Raw genomic sequence first — 15,288 nt, forward strand, 5'->3', positions numbered from 1 at the left:
TCCTGGAGATATCACGGAAATACTTCACCATGTGACTCACAATAGAATCGATTGTGGGTTGCGAGCAAAACCTGCCAAAAGACACAATGAACGTCTACTATGCCAAACTATGGTGAAATACGCGTGAGTTACTTTGTTAAACTAGTTTGTGTGCGTTCAGGCTGCTAATAGTTCGTGCAGTGCTTATTAATTACGAGTCCTAGTGTATGGTGAAGCTACACGACTAGAAAGTTCCATAAATCATTTAAAGCATAGCCTTGCTCGTGCTATATGAAAAATAAAGTACTCGGCCGCGCGCCTCGTACTTTATTTTTCATATAGCACTTGCGGCTATACTTTAACATATACATATATTATAGAGGAAAACTTTAGCAAACAGCCAAGTAGTGTAGACTGTACTTGGTGAAACTAAACATTAGCTGCTCTGTACATTTTGCAGGTTGGAATTACTTAACAGGCACATGAAATAAAATATCAGAGATTTTTGTTAATGGAATTGTTAGTAAAGATTGAGATGTTGTACTCTATAGATCGAGCTATTACTGAATATTCTAATAGAACATTCACAGACATATATAATATTGTAATAGAGCAGTCAAGACACAAGAGCATATTTGCAGTATACGCAATAGGTGACTGTAATTGGAGCATATTAAAACAATATTTGGAGCAATGCTCAAAGGCATAACAGACTCATACTATACAGTATCTGATTTAGTTCAGGTTACTACAGAACATGTACTACCAGCTGACATGTATTCCTGTAGGGTGGTGATGAAATTGATGATGTGTTTGGATGTATTACTAGAAGGACTGGTGATGGTGATGATGTCATTGTTGCTGCTATAGACACATATAACATACAAGGTGGAGATAGGGAGAATGTGGGAGATGGTGTAACGGTAATGTATTGTGTGCTCTGTGTGTGTGTGTGTGTGTGTGTGTGTGTGTGTGTGTGTGTGTGTGTGTGTGTGTGTGTGTGTGTGTGTGTGTGTGTGTGTGTGTGTGTGTGTGTGTGTGTGTGTGTGTGTGTGTGTGTGTGTGTGTGTGTGTGTGTGTGTGTGTGTGTGTGTGTGTGTGTGTGTGTGTGTGTGTGTGTGTGTGTGTGTGTGTGTGTGTGTGTGTGTGTGTGTGTGTGTGTGTGTGTGTGTGTGTGTGTGTGTGTGTGTGTGTGTGTGTGTGTGTGTGTGTGTGTGTGTGTGTGTGTGTGTGTGTGTGTGTGTGTGTGTGTGTGTGTGTGTGTGTGTGTGTGTGTGTGTGTGTGTGTGTGTGTGTGTGTGTGTGTGTGTGTGTGTGTGTGTGTGTGTGTGTGTGTGTGTGTGTGTGTGTGTGTGTGTGTGTGTGTGTGTGTGTGTGTGTGTGTGTGTGTGTGTGTGTGTGTGTGTGTGTGTGTGTGTGTGTGTGTGTGTGTGTGTGTGTGTGTGTGTGTGTGTGTGTGTGTGTGTGTGTGTGTGTGTGTGTGTGTGTGTGTGTGTGTGTGTGTGTGTGTGTGTGGCACAGCCAAGTCGTAGAGCACTGATCTTGTAATCACAAGGTTCCAGGTTTGTTGTTTGTTGCTGGTATGGGCTTGAGCAAATTTTGGTGCTGTCTTGGTGTTGTATGCACCAATTATAAAACAAATTTAAAATTTATAGTGAAACATATGTTACGGTAAAGCACTGCCACACATGTGTGAAAAATACAGTACAATGTGTTTGTCAAGAGGATAATACAGCACTTGGTTTTACCTCATATTGTATTCTTCTTGAGACACCCCCGAATGATGTATTTTTCACACACATAAGCATAAATGGTGCTTAAGTGTTATATTGTACTTCCTGGTTGTCTTGCTCAGGGATTTTATCTCTAGTACCCAAACCACCTCAAATTTCGCTGTTAGTAAGTGTTCATATGTCATAGTCATAGTGCTGTAAAGCCTTAATAAATAAACTAATGTCCATTTGGTTCCACATGGGGTACTTTGAGATAATAAGAAACACAGTTTATGTAACAACTTTAAACAGGCTGTAGGACCAGGTGTCCTACAGACCTTCAGCACTTGTACTGTAAAGCAATAAATAAATAAATAAAAACAAACTTTTAGGATTAGTTTTAGCAATTTACAATGTCACACACATGCTTTCTGAGTGAAGTTGTTTTCGTAACATTCCTTGCGTAACTGTTCTGTATGAGCAGATACAGGGTGTACGTATGAGTACAGTTATGTAGCTGTATGGAAAATGTGGTACTTTGATCCTGCCATGCAAAAGTGCAGTATAGTGTATGTATAGGTGCCAAATTGTTTATTGTAGTCTCTGATAGTCTCTGGTTGTCTCTTGTAGGCTATGTGAGGCTATAAGAGACCATAGGAGACTATGAGAGACTACTAGAGACAATTGGGTACCAATACACACACACTGTATATTAGTCTTGCAGGCCAGACCTTTTTTCTGCGCAGGGCATTATCACTTTCAGTATAAGCACCCGTGCAGAAGGGTCTGTGCAATCTGGACCAAAACTCGTGACAGAAAAGATTGTATAAATCGACTACGTTATCTGTCCCTTGGTTTGACAATTTCATGACGTAATTTCTGCAGTTACATCAAACAAATGTTTCGATCTGATTGGTGTACCTAAATTCCAACCAAGTTCACAAAATGGGGTCCAAATTTGCCAGAACTTTCTGTACAGGCGTTGTTACTGAAAGTGATAATTCCCTGTGGGGAAAAGGGTCTAGCCTGCGAGACTACTCTGTGTGGTTTCTAGCGGTAGTAAGTTATATAGGTACAGAGGTCTGGGGGTGCACCCCAGCCACTGACCGATTTTGAACTTAAAATTTACTAGATTCTTGATTTCATGTAGAATATTTTCATGCATACTGGGTATGTCAGTAATGTGGTTGATAGATGTTTATTAGGTCAGGTAAATATACATACATACATATCCAAACTGAAATTGTATTTCATTAGAGAGTAGTTTTGACTGTTCTATTAGACTATCTCGATCAGAGCATACCCTTGCATGTTCTCCCTTAGTCCACTTTTGTGAAATTAATGTATATTTCCTGTACTGTAGTTATACTATACTGCTATTCTGTATATTTGTGCTGAAGATAGTCTGGTATTCTTGCTGCAAGCCCACAAGTTGAAATTCCAGAATCTAAGAAGTTTCCAGGACCCCAAGAATGCCTTACTGGGAAGGAAATACCTTTCTTCATGTCTCACAAAGTAAGTGGGCAAAGGTTCAGGTGCCCACACCTTCACCTGTGAGACATGGTGCAGCCTCATGTGGGTGACTAACTCCTGCTCTAGGAGAATTTGCCTGTGCTGAACTTTATTAGCCTCGAGACAGTTCCCAAGTGCTGTAATATTTATATACACAAGCATAGATGATGTTTCAAGTATAATATTGTTGTGCTTTCTGATCATTTTGCTCGGAGCATTTATCTCGAGTACTCAAACTACTTTGATCAGACTAACAGTACATAAGTCTTCATATCATCTATTTCTAGTTGTGGAACAAACTGGTAGGATTAATTTGGCTAGTATTAGTGATTTACAATGTCACGCATGTGATCAATTGTGTTGTCTGAGTGGATCTTCCCACACAATTGTACTATATGTATATTTGCCCAAGTGTACTGTGTTTGCCCAATTATCCACATAACATTTGTACTGTACAACTCACACAATACAGTTTTGTGATAGTCATGCAGTATAGTTACTAGTATACTTACTGTATGGAAAGTACAGTACTCAACACTTTGAACTTCCCACACAAAGTACAATATTAACAACACAGACTTTTACAGTGGGACCACAGTTATCTGAACCCCCATGGGACCAGGGATGGTCCATAAGTCTGAAAAGCCCGTATCTCTGAAACTGTGTATAAATACCTTATCAGGGCTCAACCCAGAATATAAACCTAGAGAGGGACGAAGTAAGTCGCTTCGGATTCTAAGGGGGTCTGGGGGCATGCTCCCCCAGGAAAATTTTGAAAATTTAGATGTAAATATACTCAATTTTGGTGAAATTTTACTGTGATGCCATTGAATATTGACCATTGGATTATACAACTTTGTGATCAATTAAACCTTTCCATTTCTCAAGGCTTTAGGTATAAACCTAGGGGGGGCAATAGCTAACCTAGAGGGGGCCTGTGCCCCCCTCACTCCCCCCTAGATTAACCCCTGCTTATAATACCAGAAAAAACTTAAAATTACCAGTATTTTAAACTACCCTAATAGAACAGTCATTATTGTAATAGAGGAGTCATTCCGTAGTTTAGTTAACCAAGAATCCGGATAAATGGGGTCCAGATAACTGAGGTTCCACTGTACTTAACACTTGCTGCAGATCACCTGACCATATTTGATGAATGTTATATTTGTAGTAAACTTCATAGTGTATTGTATCAAGTGTTAACCATATGTCGTTGACCCATATCTTCATACATCATCACTGGTTGCATATTCTCTGACAGGATGATATTGTACTACACAATGGATCAATAGTTGATGCTCGGATAACCTGTATCTTTAGTCGTGTGATTTCTGTGCTCCCTGAAAGTGAAGCTTCAGATTTAAATCTTAACAACTCTTACTACATAATAATTGGAATTGGAGAATTTCCAGGTTCTCCAGGTATGTAGTGTGTGTTTGTGTGTGTGTGTGTGTGTGTGTGTTGTGTGTGTGTGTGTGTGTGTGTGTGTGTGTGTGTGTGTGTGTGTGTGTGTGTGTGTGTGTGTCAGTGTGTGTGTGTCATTGTGTGTGTGTGTGTGTCAGTGTGTGTGTGTGTGTGTGTGTGTGTCAGTGTGTGTGTGTGTGTGTGTGTGTGTGTGTGTGTGTGTCAGTGTGTGTGTGTGTGTGTGTGTCAGTGTATGTGTGTGTATGTCAGTGTATGTGTGTGTATGTCAGTGTATGTGTGTGTATGTCAGTGTATGTGTGTGTGTCTGTGTGTGTGTGTGTGTGTGTGTGTGTGTCAGTGAGTGTGTGTGTGCGTGTGTCAGTGTGTTTTTGTGTTTCAGTGTGTATCCTTGTGGTAAAAATCATTATAAAGTTTTATATTGTTTCCACTTTATGTAGACTCTGCTCGCACTCGTTTCCTACAACATGAGCGTGTTCCTCTAGTAAGCAGCTCCAAAGCTAATCTGGTTAGAGAGACTTCTGTTGACTTTGACTATTCCAGGATTGCACTCATCAAGTTACACGGTAAAATATTATAGATGAGATTTTTTTTGATGATGATATGTTTGTAGGAGTTTTCATGATTGTGGCATGGCCATTTTTAGCCTACATGGGCAAATTTATGGCTGCACACATGAAGCCTGCTCTCCCCAATGGTGGATGGTTCCAGGTTCACCGTATCTTTATGATCATGGCCTTGTTCTTTGCGTGTGTGGGTTTTCTACTGATATTTGTGGCATTCCGCAATGCTCCCACTCGAGGATTGATAACTCTGGGTGAATTGGTGAGTGTATCATTATAAGAAATACTTCATTTTGATTTTGTTATACAGAACCAAACTGGGACAGCTCATTTTGTAATAGGCATCATTCTCACTGCGCTGATAATATTGAATGTAAGTAAGCTCCTCCATTGTCATATTTTCTATAATTATTTGTCTTAAGGTTCAGTAACGTTACACTATACTTATGGAATAAATTTATAAGTAATAGTTGTAACATGGGCACGAGGGAATATGTACATATCAGGCAAAAGCCCAAATGCCCCATGTTACAGCTAATATGTAACACTTCCCATCTGTGTCAGGCTGATAGCCTGCACAGGGTGATCAATCACCCAAGCCAATATGATTGCAACCACTGGATATTATATATGCATGCCTAAAATATTTTTATTATGGGTCAGCAGCTAGTGCGTTCTGGATATGTTTGGTTATGATGAACTGACAAATCCTTGAGATATCATGGGAGCATTTCGTTTACTCAAGTTTAATGTTTTAATCAGTGCTATTGAATCATTTATGGAATATTTATGGAGTTCAGATAGGCAAGCTTTCTTGTATAGTGGTTACTTTGTGCAGATTGAGTGGTAACTTCGTGATTTGATGTGGTCCATATTTGCATACTAATCATGTGAGCATTAATTGATCCCCACAATCAATTTTGGCCTTAATGTCTATATAATTACTGCCCAGATGTACATTTCGTATGTAGCCTGCTACATATGAAATGTAGCCCAGGCGGTTCCTTTGATCTGAGGTGTGAAAGTGTTACATGTAATTGTTGTAACATGGGCACGAGGCTGCAGTCCCAAGTGCTAGTGCGTATATAAGTGTCCATGTTATATTAAAGCTAATATATTCCACTTGGGAAGGAAACTGCAGGCATGCTTTGTCAGTGCCTTTATTATATTGAGCAATGTGAATTTCGATCATGGATAATCTAGCTAGATAGGAGTAACAACAAGGTGTTACTGAGGCCTAACATTGATGTAACGACATGAGCATGCAGAGAGCATTGATTTTTGAGTGTATAATTAAGCATAGAAAACCGAAAAATACAGTAGCTCATAACAGTGTTTTAAAAGTGTGCACTTAAACTTACTTTAAATACAGTACTAATGCCATAGATCCTTTATACCCCCGAGACTGGAATCTGTTGTTTTCAACACCTCCTTTCACACCTCCATCAACACAAAAACATCTTTGAATTATTGTGTTAGTAACTCGACTTTAATGTATTATTTCTGTGTTCATTGGACAGTAGGTATGATGGGTTTACTTCAGTTCAATTAATGAAGGATTGGTAAGTACACAAACAAACTGCAAGCTAAGAAGACAATATTTTAGCTAGGCAGGTAGAAGTTTGCCACATTGTTCAAGTAGTATGATTCGAACTTGCATTGTTAAAGGAGAAATGGGATAGTGACTTTGTTGGTTCGATTGCTTTACCCAAGCTATATTTACAGACTGAATTTGATGTTCACAATTATTCAAGACTTACAGCTAGCCAAAGTTTCAGTCACTTGGGCCTGACAGTGAGTTTTGTTGCTGTTATTTGCCTCCGCAATTGCCTTTTCACCCTATTCGTAGTAAAGAACAAGATTACTTAGAAAACAACACAGCAGAACAATAGTTCAGCTTTTCTCCACCTTATTGTTACAAGAGCCAGCTGCTCAAACATTTAGTAGCGCTGTAAAGCCCTTCAAATGCTAGAACTGTTGATATGGATAAGAACAAGTGAGTTTTGAAGCTTTAAAAATATCCCATACATTTAGTATGGATAATTCAGGCACGCAAACATGTTCACAGCATGAAAACATGCTTGTTCCAGTACAAAAACCATTGGGAGTGAGCATATGTTCATCTTTTTGATGTTACTATATTTGGAAGGGGCTCAGGTGAACGCGTACCAACTATAGTCCATAGCATTAGTCACAAAACTAAACAATTTTTCCTGTTTAGTTGCAATATATTATAGCAGAGAAGATAACAAAGTTTTGTCAAATGATATCTGGGAATACCTGACATGCATTAACGAGAAATTGATGTAGTATATCAAGAATATCAAGACACATGATAGTGTGTCATGTGACCCAAGAAGCTGGTGCACCACACCGTGAGTATATTGACAGGAAGAAAAAGCAATTTTCACACCTTTGTAGCTCCGTGATCTCTCATCTGATTGGAACCAGTTTCACTGCAGAGGTGCCCGCCAGATAGGCCACCCCCATAGGGTGGCTCCAGGATTTTTGGCGACTGGTTTCTGATCAAAAGCACAGCTAGATTTTAGGTGAAGACCAATAAAAAAAGGTCAACACCTCCTAAGAATGGCTATTCTTCACTAAATAATATTTGTATCACTGTTAAAGCACTTAAAAATCTTTATTCACAACTTCGTAGTTTGCTACACTACTTTGAATACTGTGACTGCTATATTAGAGTGACTGACTGCTCTATTAGAGTATCTCGATCTAAACCTGACTGGTTTCCGGAAACCTCAGAAACCCCGTTGGAGCTGCCCCTGACCCCACATACCAAATTTAAAGAAATTGCCCCCAGCTGTTTCCGAGATATGAGTGGCCAACACTTTGTTTTTATTTCTTCGTTTTTTTTTTTCCTTTGTCTTTTTGCATGCACACTTTGAAAAATTGCTATAAAACACAAACATGTTAACCGATTGCCTTAAAACTTGGCACACTGAAAGGGAGTCTACGGGTGAATCCTAGTACCAAGTGTGGTGCAAATTCGATGAACAGTTCATGAGTCATGACCAATTATTCGCATAAAACAAGATTGATTTGTTGTCACGCCTACAGGGTAAACCGCTGTGAAGAATGAGTTAAAAATCAATTTGTTGACAGACCAACCATCGTAGGAGTGCCTTTTGGTGGTTTGAAAGGAATCAATTTAACAATCATGGAGATATGACTCGAAATCGAAGGCGTGTAACAATTGTACGATCAAGCTTTGTGAATAAAAACACCATTAATTTTCACTCCTACCAGGCAAACCACTTCGAGCAATGAACTGAAAATCGGTGTGTAGCTGGAATAATCATCATAGAAAGTCCTTGCAGTAGTGCATAAAAATCGGATTACAAACCACTGAGTTATGATTTAAAAACCAACTACACGTGTAGCAGTTGCAAGATTGAGATACTCTAATAGAACGGTCACCCTAATAGAGCATTCAGCTATATTTATAAGTTTCTTCATTATAGAATTCTACTACATTGCAAGTTATTCTGTAGGGAGTTCAGGTATAGACATAGACAGTTCAGCTACAAACAAGTTACCATGTATAGAGTTCAGCTACAAATAGAGATTCAGAACATTACAAGTCACACTGAAGAGAGTTCAGCTGCAAACAAGTCACCCTGTAGAGAGTTCAGCTACAAACAAGTCACTTTGTAGAGAATTCAGCTACAAACAAGTCACTATGTAGAGAGTACTACCCTGTATAGAGTTCAGCTACAAAGAAGCTACCTTATAGAGAGATCAGCTACAAACAAATCACCCAGTAGAGAGTTCAGCTGAAAACAAATCACCCCGTAGAGAGTTTAGCTACAACCAAATCGCCCTGTAGAGAGATCAGCTAGCAACAAATCACCTTGTAGAGAGTTCAGCTACAAACAAGTTACCCTGTAGAGAGTTTGGTTACATTTCAAGTCAGCCGGTGGAGAGATCTGCTGCAAACCAGTTATCCTGTATAGAAGAGTTGGCATGTAATAAATATTATATAAAATTTTTATAATTACTGATAAAATCAAAATTAGTTGAAGTATTAAAAATCTGCTTTAACTCTTTTTCTTCTTTATGTGGTAAAGAAAAAAAGACAGGTCAAAAACACTCCCACTTTGGTATATACAAATACAAAAGAAAGTGATATCTAATCCAAAACAGCCAATCTGTAAAAAAAAGAGTGCGGCCCTCAAAAAGGCTATGGTGAAAAAAGATGTGAAATCCAAGGTGGTGGCCAAGAAATGGCTGTGATGGTAGGTTAATGGTAAAAAAATTAATAACGACAATTCAGGTATATTTGGTGCCAAGACTATCATCACAGCCATTTCTTGGCCGCCACCTTGGATTTCACATCTTTTTTCATCATGGCCTTTTGGGGCTGCACCCTTTTTACAGCTTGGCTGTTTTGGATTAGTTACTCCCTACTAGAAAGGTTATATTTTTGATATACTACCTCTGTTTCTCATCAATGCATTCCTGAGCACTGCTATATGGCATTTATATACATTTGAAGTGAGGTGTGAAAGTGGTATATACTTAGCCTCGTGTACAATGAAGTTGTTGCAAGGTAGCCACAAAAGGTTGTACTATACTGTTCTCTGCAATACTTTAAACTGCTAGTATTGTACTCTAAGAGATCTTTCAATTTATTTATAATTTTTTAGTTTTACAATAAAACTGTTTTCTTATGTGTATGTGATACCTTGGCCCATGCACAATACTAGCTCCCTGCATTATCTGATGTGGAATTGTTTTTCACAACAGCCCATCCTTGCAATCTTCCGCTGTAAACCTGATGCAAACAAGTAAGTTCTATTCACTGCTGCTTAACCATATAGTTTCTTTCCTATGCCAGTCGGTGGATATTCAACATCGTCCACGGTGTTGTCGTTGGAGTACTGACCAAAATACTTTCCGGTAAGATGTGACCTTTATAGATTTGCTATTTGTAGACAAAATTGCAAGTGCAACGTTTAACTATAATTTCAAATTAATCAGACTTATGGTGAAGCCAAAGTTTGTTTGTTATTCTTCTTGTATAAGCAATTAATATTCATGTAAACCCAACAACTGTGTATTCGGAACACCTCTAGAAATATTTTTGGTGTTAATATAGTAGCTCCTTTTGTATTTGCCTGTAAAGGCAAAAAGCCTAGATAAATATTGAACAGTGAAGCATTGCTTGAGAGTATTTATTTGTAATCACATGTTACCTATATTCCAGAAGGGTATGGAAAGTGTTGATACTGAAAATTAACGTCTTAACACAGTTCTGTTTCATGAAGAAGAAGACGAGATTGAAGATTTACGGCACAATTGGCAGACACTTGTCAGAACCCCTATGCCATGCATGAGTTAAGTGTTGTGGCAAAATGGTGACTGTAAGATGAATCATTTAGCCTCTAGGCTTGTGACCATTGTCAGGCAGGCAGCTTTACACCTGTAGTCAGGCGAGCAGCCTTACAACCATTTTCAGGCAGTAAGGAAAGCAGACAAATCAAAAATTAGGCTTTAGTGATTTAAAAAAATTCAATATTGGTACTTATATGACATTTTGTTTAAAAATTTTGACATTAGATACACCAAGATTATTTGTTAAAGTACTTTTTTTTGAGGCATTTCTAGGGTAGTTTTTAGAGGTGGTATATGTACATAATTGAACATAGTAGGTTAAATTATTTATGAACACTGCATCATAGCATAATACGCTGGACCCTAGAATACTGTACCACCAGCATGATATCACCACCTATTATTGAGGCAATCTAGTATTTGATAGGCTTACACTAAAATACTCATCTGATTGGTATAGAGACCAGTCCAGTGTGCAATTATGATCAGACCCTTTTATACCAGATTCATCCAAAACTAATATGTAAAAGGTTTAGCTATAGGTCTACATGTGCATGGAATCAAATATGCAATGTTATTGAAAACTTGCAAATTGTGATGTTTTTGGTGTGGTCCTACAAGTTTGTCCATCAAGCACATCAACTTTGTATGCAAGTTCATAATCTATAGATAAAGCTGAAAAGCCGTCTGTCCATCCATCACGCCGCTTACTCACAAAACTCAGCGTGAATCAACACAATCAGTGCTGATAATCAAGCACTCATCTCTAAGATTATTATTATGAGTTCATTCATGCTTCTGTTTGTTCTCTACAGCACATAGGTCAAGGTGTAGAGAAAACTTGAGCAACATTCTTTTGTAAACCACAGCACAAACTGTTCAAGTGGTAGAACACCTGACTAGCGTGTAGGAAGTTGTGGGTTTGAATCCATGTGTTGACTATATTTTTTCTTTCTAAACATGCAGTACCTTTTTGTGTACACTTTTTTTTAAAACTCAGCTTTTAGTTAATAGTACGTTGGCATGCAAAGCACATATCAATATGGGATTTAATCAAAATTAAATGCCCATCATCTGGCAACTGTAGCGTTGTAGCAAATCAATACGTGCTTTTGTTTGTCCTTTATAGGCACTGGCGTAAGGAAAAATTGAGCCACATTCCTGTCAAAAAACACAGACAAATAGTCAGTGACCTTTCACATTTAGTGTGATTCGAACCACTTTCTGAAATAGACTCATGAATGCTCCATATCTAGCTACCCACTACTTACAAGTTAAACAATGATTGTCTGTGATTATGTCCAGTTGTGAAAAAAGCACAGAAATTAAGTGAAAATATTTAAAAATTATAGCACATTTACAGAAATTTTTTTTACAATTCATTGTGACATTATTTGTCATTTTTTGTTCCCTTAGGTATCAATATTAATATTGGATTGCACTTGTTTGCTGAAAAGTATGCTTCTCATGAAGAAGAGGGTCTTGGTGCCTTTGGAGCAGTAATGGCGTTTATCATAATTTATACCATCACTGACATTGCAATGAAAATCTATACCGCAGTGGCCAAGAGATGTAAAAAGGACTGGGTGGAACTTGAAGAGATAAAGGGAGAGGAAGCAAAGAAACCATCTCGGGTAAGTGTGTTTGATATATGTGCAGAATTAACTGCTCTCTGTGTTATACCTTACCATTACATGTTTTGTCCTGCTTATAGGATTACCTGTTTCGCTGGATTGTCTGGATTACACTGTTAGTCCTCAGCATACTGTTTACCATAACTGCTATCGGGCTTGTGAGCAGTGCATAGGACATTGAGTGTGTGATGACAGTAGTGACTATAAACTGACTGATTAGTGTATAATTATTTTGTAAATAGTTTTATAGTAGCATTTTTTGTACTCATACTCAGCAAGATTTAAATTATTGTATATGAACTGTTGTTGACATCATGCACATGTGGTAAATTGCAACCTCCTGGAAATGACAAAGTAGTTTCAGAAACAGTGCCTTTGTCATCTCATTTCTTTACAAAGTATGCAGCTTGAAAGCAGGCAAATTTATTCACAACCAGGTCTTTGATTTGTAGACAATGCATGGTATTTTAAAAAACAATGTGAAGATAGTTGGTCATTTTTCTATTACCTAACCTAACAATTACTACTCTAACAATGACGTGAACCAGAAACTGGGACAAGGAGAGAGAAAAATCCCAGGATTTGAACTACAGACCACCCAATGTCTGCTTGTAGATTTATATTCACTGTAATTTTTATGTGTACAAAAATGAAAATGCTTTACACAATTTTAGCTATATCTTAGACTTAGAGAAGAAATACTAGTCATAATTTCCAAGCATTAACTGTGTGGCTTAATAGCTATTGGCTTTCGGCTAAGCATCAAATAATGTGGCTATTAATGTAGCTATGGTATAGCAGTGTTGCAAAAGATACTCTAATAGAGTGGTCACATAACTTGTATAAAACTTTGACTGCCACTGGTTGAAGGCTTTGTGTGTGTGTGTGCATAGTACATGGAAAAAGCTTCCAAATGCCAGTTCAAGTGTAATGACATATCTTAACAGGTCACCTAATATGGAACCGGCTCTTACAAAATGCGTCGATATTTTCTCCCTGCTTGCAATCACCGGCAGACTTTGCAACAGACTGGCAAATGCGTATAACCATCAAATTGGTCACTAAGTTGTCTTGGGAAAGATATGGTGTAATGAGAAGTGACCTCACATCTTGAGGTCTATCACAAAACATGTGGTTGGAGTGGCCTGATGTGTACACACTAACAATTATGAAGCTGCCACTTGCTTTTTTAAGAATTATCAGATGATATGAGCAATGCAGCCACCTATGACTGCGGAGACCAAATTAAAGCCAAAATAGGCATAGTAAGCTACAAGATTGAATACAAAAAATAATTGTAAGTTAAGTTGAGTTACTGCAAGCAAAGAATATCTTTAGAGGTGTGGTGATGGCAATTGCTGCTGCTTCATCAAGTATTTTTTTAAATTTTGGCTTGTAACTAGGCCTGCATCAAATATGCCAGCATAATGCTAGCTGCTCTAATAGAGCAGTCAGAAACTCTAATTATCTAATAGAACAGTCACTAAATATTATTTACTCTAATTAAGCAGTCACATTGAAATGAAATACTCTAATACAGCAACCAGCTAAATAATTCAAGACTATTTGAAGCTTAAACATCAACGAAAATCGTCTGATACAGCATTAAACTGGCATTATTAGCCAATTATGGTGGCATATAACTCACAGCAAGTTGGGAACTTCGAGTGCATGGCAATGGCGGATCCAGGATGGGGCATTTGGGGCAAATGCTCCCCCCTTCAAGAAATTGCATACAAGATCGAGATACTCTAATAGAGCAGTCAGTTACTCTAATAATGCAGTCACAATGTTCATGAGGCAGTGTAGCTTACCTATGAAGCTATAAATAGGATTTTATTTTACATAACAGGATATATTTGGTAAAGGATTACTAGCTATTATTGTTGTGACCTTTTTTTTTTTTTTTTTTTGGTCTTCAACTGTTTTTCAGCAAGGTGCCCCCCCTCTTTCCAAACTCTGGATCCGCCCCTGCATGGATTGTAATTTTGCTTTATACATAATATATTTCTGATCAGTACTTGATAGTTAGCTAACCAGCTATAAATATAATACACTATTATGCTTAGTTAATACTATTCTGTGGTGTTGCTTGCTCTTTTTTCAGTCTAAACTTTTAAAACTACTGCCCTGTGTGACTGACAAGCTTTGTAGCTAGCTATACACTGTACTGCATTCTAACTATATTATATGCTGGAAAGAGAAGTATGAATCAACTTGTAGCTGTATGGATTATGATTGCAGCTCATGACTCATGTATAACTAAAGATACCCGAGCTTTATAGGGATGCATGGCTATACAACTGTGGTGTTGCACATGAACTTGCATCTGCATATGAAAGGCCAGATAAAGCTAAGGCCATTCAAGAACACAAAAGTAGATTTAAAACATGATTTAAGTGTATTTTATTATAGTTATCATAATATTATGTAATTAGATAACATTATGAAGGTACAGTTGTAGGATACTAAATCCTGTATGTGTTGATGAAGGAAACTTATTTCGTATCTTCGTTACAGCACAGGCAGGCAACACTACTCTCATTGATCTTCCAAGCCAACCCCAACACCATCTTGTCAGTTGTCGATATGCTATAAATTGATATTGCCTGCAAGATTATAATAACAAATACAAATTATTTTAACTTACTCATTGGCTGATTTTTCTACAAAATCACCATACTGCTGATAATACTGAAAACAAGCAGTTTGCAGGACCCTCACATTCAAACAGACAGCTTCAGAGCCTTCATGTTGAGTGATACACAGTGCACCTGTCTCAGTTATTTTATCTATACTGTCTGATAAATTTCACAACAGCACACACACTCAACTACAGTTGACATAATTTCACAATTATCACATCTGCACCTTGTATGAATACGTACAATACATGAATAATTAGCTGTAGCATAATAGAGTAGCTATCTAGATTAATATCTAGGCTATAGAATCAGTGTAGCTAGCTTTATAGCCCAGCTAGTAGCTCCTGACTTACCAGTCTTTATTCAGTAGCCTTTCGCTGGAATCTTCTTCGCTAGGCTACCGAGTACGAATCTTCATCGCTGTCGCTGGCTACTGGTTCTAATTGATATGGGTCAACTAGGTGCTCCA

General features: G+C 37.9%; 1 protein-coding gene across 1 annotated transcript in view; it reads left to right on the forward strand.

Annotated features, from left to right (window-relative positions):
* The window catches only part of LOC136256836 (uncharacterized), a 38,011-nt gene extending 25,518 nt beyond the window's left edge, over positions 1 to 12,493 (forward strand). The window contains exons 12-20 of the mRNA XM_066049881.1: positions 768 to 902; positions 4,465 to 4,624; positions 5,066 to 5,191; positions 5,239 to 5,450; positions 5,499 to 5,561; positions 9,953 to 9,993; positions 10,044 to 10,105; positions 11,957 to 12,174; positions 12,255 to 12,493. Coding sequence (XP_065905953.1) covers positions 768 to 902; positions 4,465 to 4,624; positions 5,066 to 5,191; positions 5,239 to 5,450; positions 5,499 to 5,561; positions 9,953 to 9,993; positions 10,044 to 10,105; positions 11,957 to 12,174; positions 12,255 to 12,347 — 1,110 coding nt within the window. The 3' untranslated portion in view covers positions 12,348 to 12,493. The remainder of the gene's footprint in view (positions 1 to 767; positions 903 to 4,464; positions 4,625 to 5,065; positions 5,192 to 5,238; positions 5,451 to 5,498; positions 5,562 to 9,952; positions 9,994 to 10,043; positions 10,106 to 11,956; positions 12,175 to 12,254) is intronic.
* The last annotated feature ends 2,795 nt before the right edge of the window (positions 12,494 to 15,288 follow it).

Source organism: Dysidea avara, chromosome 5 (assembly GCF_963678975.1).
Source record: "Dysidea avara chromosome 5, odDysAvar1.4, whole genome shotgun sequence".
Taxonomy (NCBI): Eukaryota; Metazoa; Porifera; class Demospongiae; order Dictyoceratida; family Dysideidae; genus Dysidea; species Dysidea avara.